General features: G+C 33.8%; 1 protein-coding gene across 1 annotated transcript in view; it reads right to left on the reverse strand.

Annotated features, from left to right (window-relative positions):
• The window catches only part of MED13 (mediator complex subunit 13), a 94,505-nt gene that overhangs the window by 59,109 nt on the left and 15,162 nt on the right, over positions 1-20,234 (reverse strand). The window contains exons 4-8 of the mRNA XM_019732482.2: positions 7,060-7,205; positions 6,069-6,266; positions 4,096-4,290; positions 3,401-3,563; positions 2,967-3,077 (exon numbers count right to left, since the gene is read on the reverse strand). Of these exons, the coding sequence (XP_019588041.2) occupies positions 2,967-3,077; positions 3,401-3,563; positions 4,096-4,290; positions 6,069-6,266; positions 7,060-7,205 (813 nt within the window). The remainder of the gene's footprint in view (positions 1-2,966; positions 3,078-3,400; positions 3,564-4,095; positions 4,291-6,068; positions 6,267-7,059; positions 7,206-20,234) is intronic.

Genomic DNA, 20,234 nt, shown 5'->3' on the forward strand with positions numbered 1-20,234 from the left:
ATACCAAAAAGTTTTTTTAAACAATATGGCAGATCCTACAAGTAATGAGACTGGAAAAGAGCTAAGGTACAGTAAGTGGAAAAAAAAGATGCCAATACATCAATTATTATATTTATGTGTTCAGCGGAAAAACACACACACACACAAAATTACAGAGAAAAGTATGGAAGGACAGTATCTAATTGGCAAGGAGACACTTCAAGGGAGAGGTAGAATTTGGAAAGACACAGAGCAGGATGAGGGGAACTTCAGCTTTATTTGTATAATTTAAATTCCTTAAAATTAGATATACTCATGAAAATTGCTTATATAATTATGCAATTTTTTCCCCAAATCAATTTCTAAGAGAAGCCAAAGTATCAGTCAGGGTCATCCTGTCATCACAGAGGAAATTTACTATAGAGAATTGGTTCAAAAAAATAGGAAAAGTGAAGCAACCTAGAGACTAGTTAACAGCAGGGAGCTTCTATGACTTCTAGGACTGAGAGGACAGTAGGAAGTAGTCTTACCACATCACAGAAGCTTAGGATGGTGCTAGAACCATAGCAGGACCTGATTAGTGGTTAACTGGGACCATGGGACCATGAAAGTAAAAGGGCTGCTGTTAATGGGACACAGAGCTGCTGCTGGAGTTGGATCAAAAAACTGATGAGGAAGTACCCTGGCGTTTTGCCTCTTCTCATTGACCAATCTTATTAGTGTCTCCTACTAGCCAAATCTAGAAAGCAAGTGAAGCTAATCAAATCATGTCGCACACCTTAAACTTACGCAGCATTGTCAATTTTATCTCAATAAAGCTAAAAAAAAAAAAATATGTAGAACGTAAGGGAGCCTAGAAAATGTACTTCCCTTCAATATAGAACAGAGCAGGGGAAATGTAGGGATAGATATGAGAGCAAAGTGGCTGACTACTACAGTCAGTTACCACCGTGTGCCATACCTCCTATATTCTATAGTAGGTGAGGATGCACATATACAGTGACTCAAGTCTTTCCGAGCCTTATTTAAGAACAGAATAAAAGAACCATATTTGAGGGAAGTAAACAGAAGCATGTAGTAAAAATGCAATAGTAAAAAAGTAAATTAAAAAAAAAATTATTAGAAACACTGTATTTACTAAAGGGATTTACCAAAGCAAGTAACATGTATAGATTATACAAAATTTCATTATTTCAAATTTCTACTTGTCTGGGAGGAATTCTGGAAATATGAAAGTATTTAAAAATGAAAGTTCAGCTTAGAGACCAAGAATCTGAACTTATGCATTTTGAGCATCTTCCTCTAAAACAATGTTAGACAAACATACTTAAAACCCACAACTTTCAAAAAGAGTAGAGTAAAAGTCTACGTTAGGAACTAAAAAAGAAGAGCTGCTTGATAAAAATGCCAATAAACACAAGGAAAGAAAAGCTTAATTTCATTTAAGCATTCCATTGGTCTTAGACCAGGGACTGGCAAACTTACTCTGTAAAGGACCAGATGGTAAATATTTTAGGCTCAGGGGGCCATACAGTCTGTGTTGCAATTACTCAACTCTATGTAAGCAGCCGTAGTTAATATGTAAATGAATGGATGTGGCTCTGTTCCAATAAATCCTTATTTATGAACACTAAAATTAGATTTCACATAATTTTCACGTCACAAAATATTCTCCTTTAAATTAAATTTTATTCAACTATTTTAAAATGTAAAAATCATTTTTCAGTTCACAGGCTATATGAAACAGGCACTGAGCCAAATTTGGCCAATGGATCATACAAATAATGTCAGACAAATAATGTCACGGAGCCCTGCATTTCAAGACTAGGTCTGTTTTCCCCCTAGCTGGGTATGGATTTTAACATTTAAACTGTTAAGGATGAGCTAATCTATATTTTTATTCCAATCTATCAACAACAGAGGCAAGTTTTTTAACAAAGTTGCCAGAATTTAAAAAATTATACAGTCTCTAATCCAAAGAATCCATGTAAGGACACTTAATCTATGAAAAAACATACCACAATACTTGAGAGTCTATCACTATACTCAATCAAACAGAGCTAATATAAGGAACACCTTAAGGGGCCCTAACCTGCAGACAAGGCACTCCATTTCCTTGGCTCACATCCATGATGAAAAGGGGTGGCCAACTATTTGCTCACAAGTCCTGATTACGGATGTCAATATCATTATTTGTTTACTTGATTGCAAAAGCATATGATCTACACTTAATCTGTAGAATAAAATAAACTCTAAGCAATATAATCTTAATCTCTAACCAAATCTCATCAAAGGCCCAAATATATAAAATAAATACAAATGCCTGAAGAATTCCAAGTTCATCCATTCCTCTATCAATCTTTCAACCAGTAGTCTCTTAGAAGGCTTGTATTTTTACAGAACATCTTTGGTCCCTTGTTGAATCATATTTTTTGAATCTTATTTCAGCATTTCACCTACAGTTTGCCCAAAGGGATGTTATTAGAAACTGCTGCACAAACCCTATAGTGTATTTACTATAAAAGATTGTGGAAATTTTTATCTAGTACATCATATATCATCTTTTTCATAAGACCCCTTGGGAGAAATTTCTCAGGCACAATGCTACCTATGAACACTGCAAGAGACGTGTGTGCCTCTTATCTTATAGATGATATATAGATACACACACACACGCACAAACCATAATCAAGTATAAAATTTTCTTTTATTTTAGCTGCAAAACCAAGCTTTCACAGTCCAGCTCTGATAACTGTGCAAGAATGTAAGGCATACATTTATTTGTATGCACTTCTGTAATTATAATAGCTCCAAATCATTGAACTCTTTTCCTCAAATTTTTCTTTTGAAAAATACCCTAACACACTGTGCTTACATAAGCTACCTCAAACAAAGTAGGGCATAACTATTCAACAGCATAAGAAACTACCATATACATTTTCATATTATCAATTGACTAAAAAAAAAAAAAAAAAAAAAAATTCTACCTCAAACAACAGCAATTTGCTCTTTGTGTGGCTTCAACAAAATCCCAGGATGCTACTTTATCAGCTGTCTCTTCTTCACATGGACCACTTGATGAAGCTGAATATTTCCTCCTAAGATTTGAAATTATAAAATTATTTAGAATTCACAAAATTTTCTGTAACCCTAAGTTAAGCATTAAAACTGAATTTTAAAATATGAATTTTGTGAATTAAATAAAAATCAGATAAATGACTGCTTATACTTTAAATATCTCATATGTACAAGTAACTACCAACATGTAATTTTTAACTTGAAAATGAAAATACGACAATGGGATTTATAGATGATGTAATACAGAATTGTACACCTGAAATCTATGTAATTTTATTAACAATTGTCATCCCAATAAATTTAATTAAAAAAAGAAGAAAAAAAAGAAAATGAAAATACGTACTTGTTCTGTGCTCTGTTCATATTGCATTCTTGCCAAACTCGATCCACCACATGACTTGCTAATTTTCTGGGTATTTTCCCACCATGATGGCTAGTACTATCAGAACTGAAGCCATCAGATACTGAAGAAAATTTGACCCACTTCTGGGCAGACTGAGGATCAACTGAAAACAAACAAAAAAGAATAAACTGTAGGAGAACAGAGGTAGATTTAAAATAATATTATTTGGGTTTTTAAAAATTAATTCGTGACAACTTGCCCCAGCTACCTGGTAAGTGGACTTATATGTTGAAGCAAATAGTATGTTACTTTACATAAAATACAGAAAGCAAAAAATCTGAACAGGGGATGTGAATTGGATGGTAATGTTATATCACTGTAGACTTCCTGACTTGAAGGATTAAATGGTAGTTATAAAGGAGGGTATTGTTAATTTTGAAATATACACTGAGTACTTAGGAATGATGGGGCATCATGTCTGCAGCTTGCTCTTAAATGGTTAAGAAAGCCAATGATAATGAATGTATACATATGGAGAGGGTGATGGAACAAATGTTAAACAGTTTGGGAATCTGGATGAGGGAGTTCTTTCAACAAATTTGAAATTATTTCAAAATAATTATTTTTTAAATTAAATGTTTACTATATTCAAAATAACAGATTACTAGAGCTAATGAAACACATTAAAACAATACCTGTTTGGACTTCCTCAGGAGATGTAGGTGGTGTAAGAGTAACTGAAGACATAGCAGGATCTCTTGTGGAAGCAGGCACTTGATGGACACCCAAGCAAGAAGTTGAACAGTGAGAGGATCCCACAGAGCTCGGAGTAGGAATGTCTGACTGAGGGACTAGAACAAAGCATGCTGGGTAGACCATTCGGACACCAGCTGAAAGGAAAAAAAGACAGGAAAATCAATTACTATTGTGATGACAGTGGGATTAGTGTCACTCAAAAATACTGTAATGGAAAAGTAGATATAATTACACTTGTTTAAATAGTAATATATTTAATATATTTTTATAAATCTATCCTCTTTTTGGCAGAAGGTTTTTCTGGAAGAAACCACAAGAAACTGTTACTACTGGTTACCTTCTGCGAGAGAGACAAAGCTTTCTCTTTTCATTTTTGATTTTCTAAACATAAATGTGTATTACGTTTCTCAAAAATCCTTATTTGCAAATTTGACTGACTATAGGTGTACTAAAATTTATTTTTAAAGTTTAACAAAAGTAATCTGGGCACTAGAATTATGGACCATTTTTTTGTTTTCTTGTCTCTTTTTTTAAAATTAAATTTTTATTGGGGAATATTGGGGAACAGTGTTTTTCCAGGACCCATCAGTTCCAAGTCAAGTCGTTGTTTTCAATCTAGTTGTTGAGGATGCAGGTCACTGGCCTATGTGGGACTCGAACCAGTGACCCTGGTATTATGAGCACTATGCTCTACAGCTGAGCCAACCAGCCACCTCACCAGCAGCTCAATTCCAAGTCAAGCCATTGTTTTCATTCTAGTTGTGGAAGGTGCAGCTCACTGGCCCATGTGGGAATCGAACCAGCGACCTTGGTGTTATGAGCACTGTGTTCTAACCACTGAGCCAACTGGCCGCTCCTTTATGTCTCTATTTAAAAAGCCTATTATATGTTGGTGTTTTGCTTCTGTTTTTGTCACAATTACTCTGGTGGTAATGTACTTATTAAAATCAAATATAGATTTTTTTAAAATTTAAAAACCCAAAACCCCAAATAAGTCAATCTTCATAGATAACATCACCATATGATTCCACTAAACAGTGTTGCACTTCTAATCCCAATTATCTGCTCCATTATATATTCCCCACACCTCCCACGTCTCTTTAAGGTGGAGTATACATTTTCACCCCATTGTCAGGCTTGGCTGTGTAATTTGCTCTGAAATGTAAGTGACATATGTCAAATCCTAACAGGAACTTTAAATGTGTTTGCAGGATCAGTGCAGCTCTCTCTTAGCTCTTACACTTCTGTCCTCTGCCATAAGATCAGCATGTCCCAAATGCAGTTTACCTTGTTACCCTCTCGGTCCCTTCCCTGAATGAGAACACATATAGAAAACAGCCAATCTGAACAGAGTTGACCTGGGCAGAGCAGATGAAAGCCACAGTTCTTTCAGGTACATATTCTTCCTTTTCAGTTATCAGAGATGATGGTTTTACCAAATGTTAAAATACTGCATAACACAAGTTGTCAATTTTCCAGCCTCCAAATAGTATTCATTCAAAATTATTTTCTTCCCACTTTTAGCTTGCTTTCCCCTAGGTGGAATATATTTCCCTGCTCCAATGACTACAGCATGGCCATGTAACTAGTTTTGTCTGAGTGTGAGCAGATGTATCCCAGCAGAAGCCTTAAATACACTTACATGGTTAGACTCAGTCCCTATTATTCCTCTGTTCTTGTAAGAATAGCATGTTCCAGATACTGGGTACTCCTTGAACCTAGGCTGCAGAATAAGAAAATACAAGGAGCCAAACCACCACCGAGCTGCAGCCCTTATGTAATGTGAACAGTAAGAAATAAATGTTTGGTGTTGAAAGTCACTAAGGTATTAGGGTTGTTTATTATTCAGCAAAATGTAACTAATACATATAGTCACTATCTTCCCTTTAGGATTAACACTCAGAATCCGTACCAACAAGAACTTCTACTGCAGCTAAAGAATCATCTTCCCAATCCATATCTTCTTGTTTTTCTTCAGACATCTCCTTCAAACAAGATGAGATAGGATAGAATTGTTTCCATTCACCAATTAATTTTTTTGTAGCTGAATCGGACATCTTGAAGGCCTGTCCTGTGAGAGTGCCATTTAGTCCAAATGGACTTAAGATAACTAGAAACCCAAAACAGACATCAAATAAGTAACTAAAGACTACACAACAAATAAGATCACACTGAACAGTAGGGCAAGTAATTATGCAATTCTAAAAAAGAAAAGGAAACCCGTAATGATCATTCCTGAGAAAATCAATTTATTGTACTTCATTATTGTGAAGATAAGGTACAGCATTGAGTTTATTATAAAAACTTATATTTTTTCTACCAAAAAATCTCAGATGGATAGAATTTCACAATACACTGGGAATATCTGTATATCCTTCAATTTCTCCTGACTTCCACTAAGGAAAAGCAATTTGAGGAAAAACAATGTGCATCTATAAATCTAAGTATTTACATGGAATGCCACACGCACTTTAAAAAAGCAAATACTAGGCTTTGAATTAAAACAAGAACAAATCAGCCTCAAAAACAAATCAGTCATCTTATAAAGTATTTCCTCTAGATAAATTATACTAAAAGTCCCAGTATTAAGTGTTAAAAATGACATGTGACTTGACGTGCAAGGTAACTATGAAAACATAAACACATATATATGTGCTAAATGCTATTTAGAAAAAAGTATTTTAAAATATGCTATCATTCATGTACAAGAATTTTAAAAATAATATTTGTATTTAAAAGAACTTATTTCATTGATTTAATGCTCTAATGGGGAAGAAGAAAGTAAATTACATCAGAATCATCAATAGGCTAAATTTCATTAATCCCAAAATGTAAAATTACCAATTTCAATAAAAATTTTCAACAATAAAAGATTAAATACCTAAGCAAACAAAATAATCTACCTTGAAATGGGCTATTAGACTGTTGAGCAAGGGTGATATGCTCTTCACTAAGAAGGTACACAGGTTGATGTTGGTTAATTTCCACACTGGTACACACATTGCTGTCTCCATGCAAGAAAAAGGTGAAAGAGCAGGACAAGTGTTCACTAATAAAGAAGAAAAAGTTATATTTTAGTGATAACATGCCAAAAAAATGTTAACTTGCTTTTCTTTATTATGCAGCTACACCACAAAATGCATATTGGCTTTAACTCAGGAATTCTACTTCTTCATCTGAAGGAGAAAAAAATCAGATATGAGCAAGGATTTAGCTATAAAAAATGTTCTCCAGATCATGATTTGTAGTAGACAAAGCTGCAAATAGAGGAACCAGTTAAATAAGTACACAAACACATATAATTATAATATAGCTACAGAAAGAGTGGGTTTAATGAAAAGGGTAGGGTACCAAAATAGTATAATCTCATTTTTTTAAAAGTGGAAAAGAGAAAAGTTTCTTTAAAAGAGGTGAAAAGTAATGCAGAGCTGAAAATTTCTTCATCTAATGTATATTAAGGAGACAACAGATACTGTCTAAAGTTGATAGAATAAGAAACTGAAATTTAAGCTTATCATTCAAGTTAAAAAGAAAAACTGAAAATAATATAACTGAAAACTGAAAATAATGTAACTAAAAGAAATCTTATCTTTCATGGTCAAGAATCAGTAGACATTGTAGCTCATGTTGATTAATCAAGGCCTAGAAGTAAAGCATTTCTGCAATTATGGCAGTAACCACCAAAATAAATTTTAGAAAAAGATTTAAAAACAAAAAACAAAACCTGGTTACTTCCAGGGAATGGGACTAAAGCAATTAAATGGCGATCTTAAAATTTTCTAATTTATAATACCATTTTGTACTGTTTGAATCATGTAACTTTTAAATTTAAAAATTTTTTAATTCTAAATTCAGTGATTGCTGTATCTTCCCTGACCCCAGAAGTTTTTGTTGTTTTTTTAAAATAAACTTGTATTTGGAATAATTTTAAATTTATAGAAAAGTTGCAAAGATAGTATAGTTTCCATAAACACTTCATTCAGTTTCCCCTTATGTTAACATCTTACATAGCCATGCTACATTTGCCAAACGAACTCCAATCTTCATTAGGATTTCACCTCATTTTCCACTTATGCCCTTTTTCTGTTCCAAGGTTCAATCCAGGATACTACACTGCATTTAGCCAAGTTACCCACCCCCTCAGCTTTACTGAGGTATAATTGATAAAACCAATAGGAAATAAAATTCAAAATTTTTAAATTATTTAATAAGTAAATCAAGCTCGTTTCTTCTCTCATTGAAAGACACCCTATTGGAATATCTATTTGATGAGTCATCACAAAGATCATAAACATTTGCTATAGTATAAGAGTATAAAATAATCAAGGTAAGAGACTGTTAACTACTAACGTTGAAAACTATCCATCCAAAAATAAACCATTGCTAATGCTCGGTTAAAGTAAACTCAATTTTGTTATTGCTTTTCAGCAGTATTTTTCAACAGTGGTAAGATACCTATACTACAAAACAGACAAAAAAATCTACCAAATACAAACCTATCTCCAAATGCTTAAAACAAAACAAAACAAAACACATGCACACATTCAAAAGGACTCTGCATTGGGCCAGCCGGTTAGCTCAGTTGGTTAGAACACATTGCTCTTAACAAGATTGCAGGTTCGATCCCCATATGGGCCACTGTAAGCTGCGCCCTCCACAACTAGATTGAAACAACTACTTGACTTGAAGCTGATGGATCCTGGAAAAACACACTTAAGATAAATTTAAAAAAATAAAAAATAGAAAAAAAAGGGGGTGGTTGGATGGCTCAGTTGGTTAGAGTGCGAGCTGTGAACAACAGGGCTGCTGGTTCAATTCCCACGTGGGCCAGTGAGCTGCACCCTTCACAATTAGATTGAAGGACAATGACTTGGGAGCTGATGGGCCCTGGAGAAACACATTGTCCCCCAACATTCACCAATGAAATTTACATACATACATACATATATATATACACACACACATACACACACACACACACACACACATATATCTATATAAGGTACTGTGCATTAAACATAGTATTATAATCAGATCCAAATGCACTACATACTAAGCCACCAAGTGAAAGCAAATGTTATTCCTTTGTTCAACAATTATTTTACAGCTAAGCACATGATACTGTGGTAAGCACCCATTTATTTAATTATTGTTATGGCTAATGCTATAACAAAAACCAGGTACAGGATGCTATAAAAATGTCTTAACAAGACCTAGATAATGAAAACAAAGTTTTAATTCCTTAGGGAAAAGAAACAAACTTAAGCAACATCATAAAAGCTATTCTTATAGCCTATGGTGCCTTACATCAGCATACCTACCCCCAACACCTTACTTCTCTGACCTCATCTCTTACTAGTCTTCTAATACTTTCCCTTCTCCCTCAGCTGGCCTCTCCTCTGTTCCTTAAATACACCAGGCCTTTGTACCTACTGTACTCGACCTAAAACTACATTCGAGATATCTGCATTCACCTTCATAAGGTTTTTATTCAAATAGCTTCTAGGTGAGGTCATCCTCCTTTAAATTGCCCCTCAATTCCTTTTCTGGGATTTGTTTTATTTTGGCTAAGAAATAGTCACAATCTAATATATTATGATTCCGGTATTTCTTATAGAATATAAACTCAGTTGGAGAGGAATCTGTCTCCTTTGTTCAATGTTGTATCCCTAGAATCTAGAATAGGTCCTTAGCAGAGTAGACACACACTAAATACTGTACAATGAAGTCCGTATCTGAACTGCTTATCTCTAACCAAACATACTGCTTTTCTTACCAAGTCTATACCTATACAGTTGCCCAAGCCAGAAATAGAAATCACCTTAAATTTTTTTTCCCCTAAACTCCCTACATTCAACTAATATATCTATCACTAATTCCTACTGATTCTAGTTCTTAAATATCTATGATTTGTCAGTTCTGTGTCTCGTTAAGGTCTGGAAACTACTCAAGTCTCTAATTTATCTTTGTTACTTTATACTGCTGCCAGCAAGCTTTCTAAAAATTAATTCTGATCATGTAACTGGAGGCTTAAAATCAATAGTTCCCTAATGCCTTCAGGACTAAATAAAAAAAACCTTAGCATAGCAGTTTAGACCCTTCACAATATGATCTTTGCCAAACTCTCTAGACAGATACTTAATCCACCAAGAACTCAGTTCCCCTTTGTTTACGACAAATTTCTCCCCACTTCTTAATCATTCCTCAAGACTCCTTTAAGCATCACCTATGTGTTCCCATAAGATTCTACGCTTATAATATTTATAATAGCACTACTATTATTTACTTACCAATTGAACTCCCTGACAGGTTGTAAATCCCTTGATAAAAGGAACTGTAACTTTAATATCTGTGGAAGATTGAGTTATTGGTCCCAATTCTTTACCCATCATTTTTTTAAATCACGGTAAAAAAACACAACATAAAACTTATCATCTTAACCATTTTTAGATCATTAGGTAGTGTTAAGTATATTCATATTGTTGTGAAAACAGCTTGATTTACTTATTAAGAACTTTTTCATCTTGCAAATATTAAACTACACCCATTAAACAACAAAGCCTCCTTTTTACCTCCTCCCAGTCCCTGGAAACCACCATTCATTGATACCTCTCGTAAGTACAATTACACACAGTCTTTTTGTGACTGCCTTATTTCACTTAGCATAATGTCCTCAAAGGTTCATCCATGGTGTGGCACGTGACAGGTTTTCTTTCCTTTTTAAAGGGTGAATAATAACCCATTGTACGTATAGAACACATTTTGTTTGACCATTCACCCACCAATGGACATTCAGGTTACTTGCACCTCTTGGCTATTGCGAGAGGGTGCTATGAACATGGGTATTAAAATATCTTTAAGATTATGCTTTCAATTCCTGTGGATATATACTCAGAAGTAGGATTGCTGTATCATATGGTAGTTCCATTATTAATTTTTTGCCATATTATTCTTCATAGTGGTTGCCACCGTTTTACAATTCTATCAACAGTACACAAGGGATCCAACTGCTCTAACACATTATTCTTCGTTGTTTTCTTTTTTTTTTTAATAGTACCCATCCTAACAGATATGAGGTGGTATCTCATTGTGATTTTTATCTGCATTTTGTTGATTGCTGATGTTGAGAATCTTTTCATATGCTTGTTGGTCATTTATGTATCCTCTTTGAAGAAACGTTTATTTAAGTCTTTTGCCCATTTTTCAATTGGGTTACTGTATTTTGCCAGTGTATAATGTGCAACCACATTTTTGACCCAAACTTTCAGGGAAAGAAAATCTTGTTTTAAATTTTTAATTCAAATTTTTGTTTGTTTACATTTAGGTACTTGTTTTTAAAAATATTATGGTACAAGAAATTTTATGTAACAAATAATTACAAAACTCAGATATAAGGTACAAGAAATTTTATGTACCGGTAACAAATTTACAATATTTATGCATCACAGAAGGCCAAGAACTCCTCGTTGCAAGTTCGTTGTTAAGTTCAAACTGATTATGGTATTCCAAAGTATTATTTTGCATACGGATATCGTAATGATTTCTATAGTTAACTTTTAACTCACAAGCATAAATAAAAGAATTATTTAAAAGCATTTACATAGGTACGGAATTAGTACTACCCATGTATAATGTGCATCCTTATTTTTCCCTCACAAATGTGGGCAAAAAGTGTGCATTATACACGGCAAATACGGTATTTGATTTTTTGTTGTTGAGTTGTAGTTCTTTATATATGGTGGATATTAACCTCTTAACAAATACATGATTTGCAAATATTTTCTCCCATTCTGTAAATTGCCTTTTCATTGCTGATTATGTCCTTTGATGCACAAAGGTATTTAAGCTTGATACAGTCCCATCTGTCTACTTTTGCTTTTCTTGCCTTAACTTTTGGTGTATAACCAAGAAACCACTGCCAAATTTAATGTCATGAAGCTTTTCCCCTATGTTTTCTTCTAGGAGTTTTATAGTTGTAGTTCTTATGTTTAGGTTTTTAATCCATTTTAATTTTTGTATATAGTGTAAGATAAGTATCCAACTTCATTCTTTTGCATGTGGATATCCAGTTTTCCCAACATCATTTGTTGAAGAGGCTGTCCTTTCCCATTGAGTAGTCCTGGCACCCTTGGCGAAGATCAACTGAACACACACACACACACACACACACACACACACACACACGAGTTTGTTTCTGGACTTTATTCTATTCCATTGGTTTATGTATCTCTCTTTATGCCAGCACCACACTGTTTTGATTACTGTAGCTTTGTATTATGTTTTGCCCACCCTCTCTTTACCCAGGCTCTTTGGTGTGACTTTGTAGTTACTCCCATTAAAGGTGAAATAAACTTCCCTAACTCTTAACTTAGGCTTGCTTTGTGACTTGTTATGGCCAAGCAGAAGTTTGAAATGTGCCTATGCATTCGGCTTGCCCTCCAGTGCTTCTTTCATAACCATAAGAACATGCCCTGGCTGGCTCACTGGTCTAAGGTGGATGAGAATTATATGGAATACACCTCTGCCCAACTTCTGTTTACAGTGTGGACCTGATTGGCTAACCTCCGGATGACCTGCAGATACATTAATAACAATATAAAACTGATATTTTAAGCCCCTATGTATTGGAGGGTGGTTTTTTACACAGCAATAAATGATAGGTACCAAACGTGAGGTGGTACCATGACAAAAACCTAGATATGTGGCATTGGCTTTGGGACGACATGATTGGTAGCAAGTAACATAAGATGCTGGAAAATGATGAGAACATTATTATGGGAAGCTAGGAAAATGGTGAACCCATGTTATGTAATGAAGAAATACTTCATAGCACTGTTGCCTAAAATAATCTGGAAGGCAGAAAATGTGCCTAATGAACTTACAAAGTTGAGGGAATGGATAAAGTTAAAATGTAATTTGGTTGTCAACAGCTATACTTGATAAGTGCCAAAAGAAAGAGATGAATGCAGAAAAAAACTTGCTGGTTTGCAAGCATAATTTAAGAGAGTATCAATAGCCCAGAAACTATAGGGCTAGAAAATAAAAACTGTCTCTCAACAACGTGATGGTGTGGCCTATATTATAACGCAGCCTCAAGGAAAAAGCCAAATCAAGAGTGTGATTCTAATACCGTGTTAAAACTATCAAACAGGATTCTTAATACCAGTTGAAACATTAGGATTTTTAAAAATTACCCCATAGCCACCATACAATTACTTTTCTCAAAGAAGGAATCTAATGTAAACAAACATATGCAACTAATTTTGTTACTAGATGTGGGAATGCTTATGTAGCCATATTTGTGCTTTTTTTTCTTTTGAGTGTCCTCTTTTCTGAAACAATTCTATAATTAAGGTTGGGCTTTAGAACACATAAATACGCAATATAATGTCTAAACGGTATTTTTATCTTAGTAAACCACTAACGTTTAATTTCTGAGAGATATGCCCTTTATAAATATTGACATAAAACAGGCAGAAATCAATTATCAAGGCATTTTTCTCTCTAAATAAAAAAGGATATAAGAATTTAAATGACAAAAATGCTTTTAAAACATTAAGAAAATTCATCTTCAACTGGTTAGAGCGACTGTACATTTTTTTACCATTATAAGCTTTTTACAGGTTTTTCAGGAAGCTTTAGGAGACAAGTATGTCTTAGTAGAGGGGGAAAATTTTAAGTGTTTAAAAGGGGAATTAGTAACTACGTATGTCAAGAAAAACATTTATTAAGGAAGTGACTCAAGCAAGAACAATCTATTACGTAGAGAAATTGTAAGTTGATTAGTTTTGGGGATCAAGTTAGTATGCTACACAAATGATTATGAATGCTGTGTGCTTACTCAGTAACTGAACAGCAGATTTTAAAATCTGAATTGCAAATAATTCCAAGAACATTTGCAAGTATAAACAACAAAATAAAACAGTCTCATGTTCTTTATCTTTAAAAGACAAAGAGGTTAGGAGACTTGAATTTTATATCCTCATATTTCCTGTTCTTTTAATCAGTGAAGTATGGTTCTTAAAAATACAGCTTTCAACTCTGTTTCATTTCATACATAAAACATTAAATAAAAATAAGAAAGGACACTCAAAACAGATTTTTGCCAAGACATAGAAAACAAATAATGTGACTAAAAATTTTCCTAAACAGATTATTATAATCTGGGAAATGTTAAAAAGAAGTAAATGTACTTAAATTCTATAAAATATTATTTAGAAAAATAAATGTAATCTGGTATATACAAAAATCATGGCCCATAAAATGAAGGCCCAATGTAGCCTTTCCATATGTCCAATGAGCACTTGACCATCTTAATAACTTTTGAATCAGAAAATAAAACTTAGCTCTTTGATGTAAAGTGATAAATTTGTCTCCAAGGGGTCTTTGTAAAAACCCAATATTCCAACATGTAAAACATATGGTCAATCTCTCAGCTCTGTTTATCTGCACTGCCCTACTCACCAGCAGCTCTCAATTCTAGCTGCCTATGATGAAAGAAAAATATCACTTCCTATACCGCTAGCATGTTCCCAATGCAGTCTGATCTAGTTATGAAATGGTTTAAAATAAACCAAGTTTATGCATGATATAGGAGAAAAAAACGAAACATTTTAAATATGGGATAGAATTTCTGTAATTCTTACTTTAAAGGCAATATTCTAGTCAGGAAATATAGAACAAAGAGAATGTTAGGTAATACTGCCATACTGAACTAAGAATGGCTCTTCTTTCAAGGAGAGATATCATTGATAATATTACCTCAAACATTTTTGGTACTTAGCACTTAAAAAAGTGAAGTTAAAACAAATATATGTAATAATGAGAATCCAAGGTACTGTTAGCTACTATAAAGTACTGTAGAGAATACCACTGCTCTCCAGGAGTTTCCGCTGTGATAACCAAAATATTAGGTTGATGCAAAAGTAATTGCGGTTTAAAAGGTTAAAAATAATTGCAAAAACTGCAATTACTTTTGCACCAACCTAATAAAAAGGTATGTGAGGCAGAATTTACAAATGAAACCTGAACCTGTTGTAGAAAAATGTTCCTCATTTAAGTACTGAAATTAAACGAAACATTCTTTGTTTCTAAGACAGAAAATGAAAACAAGCTTATAGATTCAAGTTAGCTATTCTATTAACAGTTTAATATGTATACTGCTTTAAGAAGAGCCATATTTAATCTATTTTTAGCAGTTCTATTAAGTAGGTACAGAAAGATGATATCCTATTTTGCTGGTAGGGAATTCAAGGCACAAAGAAATTGAATGGTTTAAGATCATAAGACTAGTTCAAGCGAATGTGGACATAAAACCCTAGTAATCCTAACTACTAATTAAAAACGGGCAAAGGACTTGAACACACATCTATCTAAAGACGTTATACAAATGGCCACCAAGCACATGAAAAGATGCTCAACGTCACTAATCCACAAAACTACAGTAAGATGCCACTTCACACCAATAAGAATGGTATGAAAAAGAAAGGAAGGAAGGAAGGAAAAGAAAAAAGAAAATGTGGAAAAACTGGAATCCTCCTGCATTGCTGGAAGAAATATAAAATGGTGCAGCCACTGAGAATATGGCAATTCCTCAAAAAAAAAAAAAAAGAAAAAATGTACATAAAATTACTGTAGGATCCAGCAATTCCACTTCTGAGTATATTACCAAAAGAGCTGAAAGCAAGGACTTGACCAGTTATCTGTACACCAATATTTATAGCAGCATTATTCAAAATAGACAAAAAGTGGGAACAACTGTCCACTGACAGATGAATCAATAAACAAAATGTGGTATAAAAAAAATACAACAGATTATTCAGTCTTAAAAAGGAATGCAATTGTGGTGCATGCTACAACATACATGTGAACCTTGAGGATATTATGCTAAGTGAAATAAGCCAGACACAAAAGGACAAATACTGTATGATTTCACTTATCTAAGGTACCCAGAACACTCAAATTCATTCGAGACAGAAAGTAGAATAGTGATTACCAGGGGCTAGAAGGAGGGGGAAATAGGAGTTACTATTTAATGGGCAGATTTTCAGCTTCGGATGATGAAAAAGTTCTGTAGATAGTGTGATGGCTGCACAACAATGTGAATGTACTTAATGCCACTGAGCTATAACACTGAAAAAGTGGTTACAATGGTAAATTTTGTTGTGCATATTTTACCACCATTAAAAGCAAACAAACAAACAAAAAACCCTAGTCATACTAATTCCCAGATTATTCCATTAATTCAACAGTTTCCAAATCTGTCTTTCAATAGAATCACCTGGAGATCTTTTAAAAATTCCAAAGCCAGGCCACATTCTCAGGTTAAAACACAAGCATCAATATTTTTTAATCTCTCAAGGTGATTGATTCCACATCCAGGCAAGTTTGGGAACCACTGCATTAATCTTTATTTCTGTAGCCCTCATAGTAATTGATTAAATTTCTTAAATTTACAGGTCCAACTTCAGTATTAGGTATTAACATATCGCCTTGAAAACAGGATCTATATTAAAATTCAGAATATAAAACACTTTATCCGTGAATTTCATATATATACTTCTGCTCACTTAGTGAGCACATTACTGACCTTATAAAGAATACTTAACAAGCCAACAAGATGTTATTCTGGTTTACTACTTCAAGTGCTCTGTAAGTACTCTTTATAATCTTGTATTTCCCCAATACATATAAGTAATTTTTAAGTATTTTGTTTTAATATGTCCTATCATTTTAAAAAGATGCAGGTACAGAAGTTATAGTCATCTACAGGGTGACAATCTGTCTCGTAATTTTTATGCCCTATAACTTGAAAACCTTATGACCACGGACAAGTTACTTAACCTCTCTGTGCTTAAGGTTTAACAATGGTAAAACTGGAGTAATAGGGTTGTTGTGAGAATTGAGCTAATACTTATAAAGGCCTGATTTTGAACACTGTCTGGCCAGTTCTGCTTAGGCAAAGGTTTCTTACCCCCTTTACCCCTTCAGAAAAAAATGTCTCTATTATCATTCATATCTGAAACCAACAGTTCAAAAAGACAGATTTGTATGAGTCTGTAGTAAGAATCAAAGTAAGAAATTATAGTAAGAAAAGCTTAACTGGGAGGGAAAAGGAGAAAGAAAAATGTCTTTCTTAGCACTTAATTTTTCTCATAAATATTTCTGGAAAACATGAGAATGTGGAAAATGACCATGCAAATCCTAATGACTCAGTATCGTAGAGAAATTTCATGGGTCATAAGTACTATTATATCATCACTTAGTATTTGAGAAATAGAATGAATAATCTTGATAATAGACATTAAATGACAGACTAGCACAGACAGGCTGCAGGGAAGGAAAAAAAGAGACAGTACCTATGCCCAACTTGGCAAATAGTGGGTATCTTACAATACAAGAGGGTTCAGATTAGAGAGAAGATATCTTTTATCAATAAATACAACCAAACTCAGCTGGGCTTAAAGCTCTAGAATTGTGCTGTTAATGCAATAATCAATATACAGAGAGTGCCAAAAAAAATGTATACCCATCTTGGGATAAAAACTTTCCATTTTGCTGTTTTAAGAATGCGTCATATTCTTGTTCTGCTAATGCCTGTCTCCTCTGCATTGTTTGGTAGACTTCTGTGATGAGCGTGTAAACTCTTCCAATACCATTGCACAAGAAGCAGGACTTGTTGCTTGTGAGGCCTCCTGGATCTTCCCTTGTGCACATCACAGAGTACGTGTCTCAATCTTACCACAAGGCGTGCAATCGTTAGGTGTGTTGGAAGTTCTGTTGCATACTCACGCCTCCACTGTTGTTGTACTTCCACCTGTTCTTGAATTTCAAATACCACTTTAAAATCGTTCTGTGCTCCTCCAACGATAACCATGCTTCAGCCATTTTCTTTGGATATCCTGCCTGTCGCATGGTGATGCTAGCATTCATTTGATTAACACCATCTTTTGAGCAAATGCCATACTATACACATTGCTACAGTAATTCAATTCAACTTCGTAAAGTAATACATAGGTAACATCTCTTAAAATAAGTGTGTATACATTTTTTGGCACCCCCGGTACAGATGCGACTATCAAGTCCTTGACATGTGATCAGTCCAAATTCAGATGTACTCTAAGTATAGAATATATATTAGATTTCAAAGACTTAGTTTAAAAAAAAAAAGTAAAACATCTCATTAATACCTTTCGCCTCTAATTACATGCTCAAATGATGTTTTGGATACACTGGGTTAAATTATTGAAATTAATTTCACCTTTTTAAAAACTTTTTAATGTGGCTACTAGATTTAAAATTACATGTGACTCACATTATATTTCTATTGGATAGTGCTACCTTGAAAGACAAGAAGAGGAGAAATGAGTCCTTAGAAAACATAACAGTGATATTATGTTTTAGCTCTTAGCTTCCCTAGTAGTTCAGATTTTCAGAGGTACTGAGGAACCCAACCAAAGGACATCATAAAGCTACATAAAATGCCTGATATAGCTCCAGAAGAGACGTGAATCTTATGGTACTTATATTTAATTAAAATGTTAAAGAAAAAGGACTATAGAAAAGTCACATCTGTGGTAGAAGATAAACACAGCTTTATGGATGAAATTTAAAATATATCCTTTCATGTATTGCTTTAAAAACAAAATTAACCTTGACCAACTTCTTTAGTGAAGCTCCCAAAATATTGTTTTAATTATAAGTATAAAGACTGGTGTAAGCAACACCATCCAAAAGAACTAGATAGACATAGGAGCACCTGAAGTGTGGTTGTACAACTAAGAAACTCAATTTTGAACTTTATTTTTTCAATTACATAATTGAAACTTCAATAGCCACAAGAGGTTAATGGTTACTACATTGAACAGTATAATTTTAAAACTTCTTTAAAAGAAAAAAATCAGTGCTCGCTTCGGCAGCACATATACTAAAAGAAAAAAATTAAATTTCCCTACTTTGCATTAATAGTGTAGTTATGACTAATTCCATACAAATACTTAGGACTGTACTCCTCTCCTTCCTGTAAACTTCTTTGCCTGCTTCACCCCACTAGACCAGATCTCTCTCTCTCTGTGGACCAGGTTCTTTGCTAATACTTAATTCCAGGACTCAAATAAGGGCTGAGAATATACAGAACCAGACATTTGATCCTATTACCTCTATGCTGTATATTCAGCAAGAATTTATTTATTCTATCCTGTGTGTATATATCCTATATTACCTTTTAAAATTAAGGTTAAAGATAACTATCTTACATAGCAGAGAAAAGAAATCTCCAAGTAGATTTATCAACTAAGCAATATATTTTTTTCTATAGAAATTAATTATATGGCTACATCTGCATTTAAAAGTACGTATCTTACAGTGTATATTGACATAGGAGGTCTGCTAAGTGCCAATTGAGATTGCATAGGAAGGTAATAACTCAATAGGGAACATGTCTGATTTTAATATATACTTTAAAATATATACTTTAAAATCAGACATGTTCCCTATTGACTTATTACCTTCCTATGCAATCTCAATTGGCACTTAGCAGACCTCCTATGTCAATACACACTGTAAGATATTGGAATAGCTGTCTTTAAAAAATTCCTATAATAGATTCAACATGACAAAAAACTTAAGCACCCACAAACTTATGAAAGTTCTTTTTCAAAGTAAACTTATTCAAATGTGCTCTCAAACATCACAAGTTTGTAACATCTTTTACTAAGAGACTATTTAAAACCTACAGTAAGTCATTGGTATTTATTACAGGTTTCACTAGCAAGCAGTAGTTTGTAGTGTAGGAACACGCCTAAACTGTTCAAGACAAAAAAACTGGTCATTCTTTTAACCAAGTATCTGTAGACTGGTAATTCTTTTAAATTTCTTGTTAAGTTTGTTCCAGTGGTTAATTACCCTGATAGTAGGGGTTCTTTACAGTAAACCTATATCTTCTCTTTCAGTCCCTGAAGACTGTTACAGTTAATCAGACAATTAACTACATGGAAGTCCAGATTATTAGAAGATGAGTCAATATTTAAGGGGGAAAAAAGGAGGAAAAATAAGAAAAGGTCAGGAATATTATTTTCTC

This window comes from Rhinolophus sinicus, linkage group LG15, assembly GCF_036562045.2.
Source record: "Rhinolophus sinicus isolate RSC01 linkage group LG15, ASM3656204v1, whole genome shotgun sequence".
NCBI classification, from domain to species: Eukaryota; Metazoa; Chordata; class Mammalia; order Chiroptera; family Rhinolophidae; genus Rhinolophus; species Rhinolophus sinicus.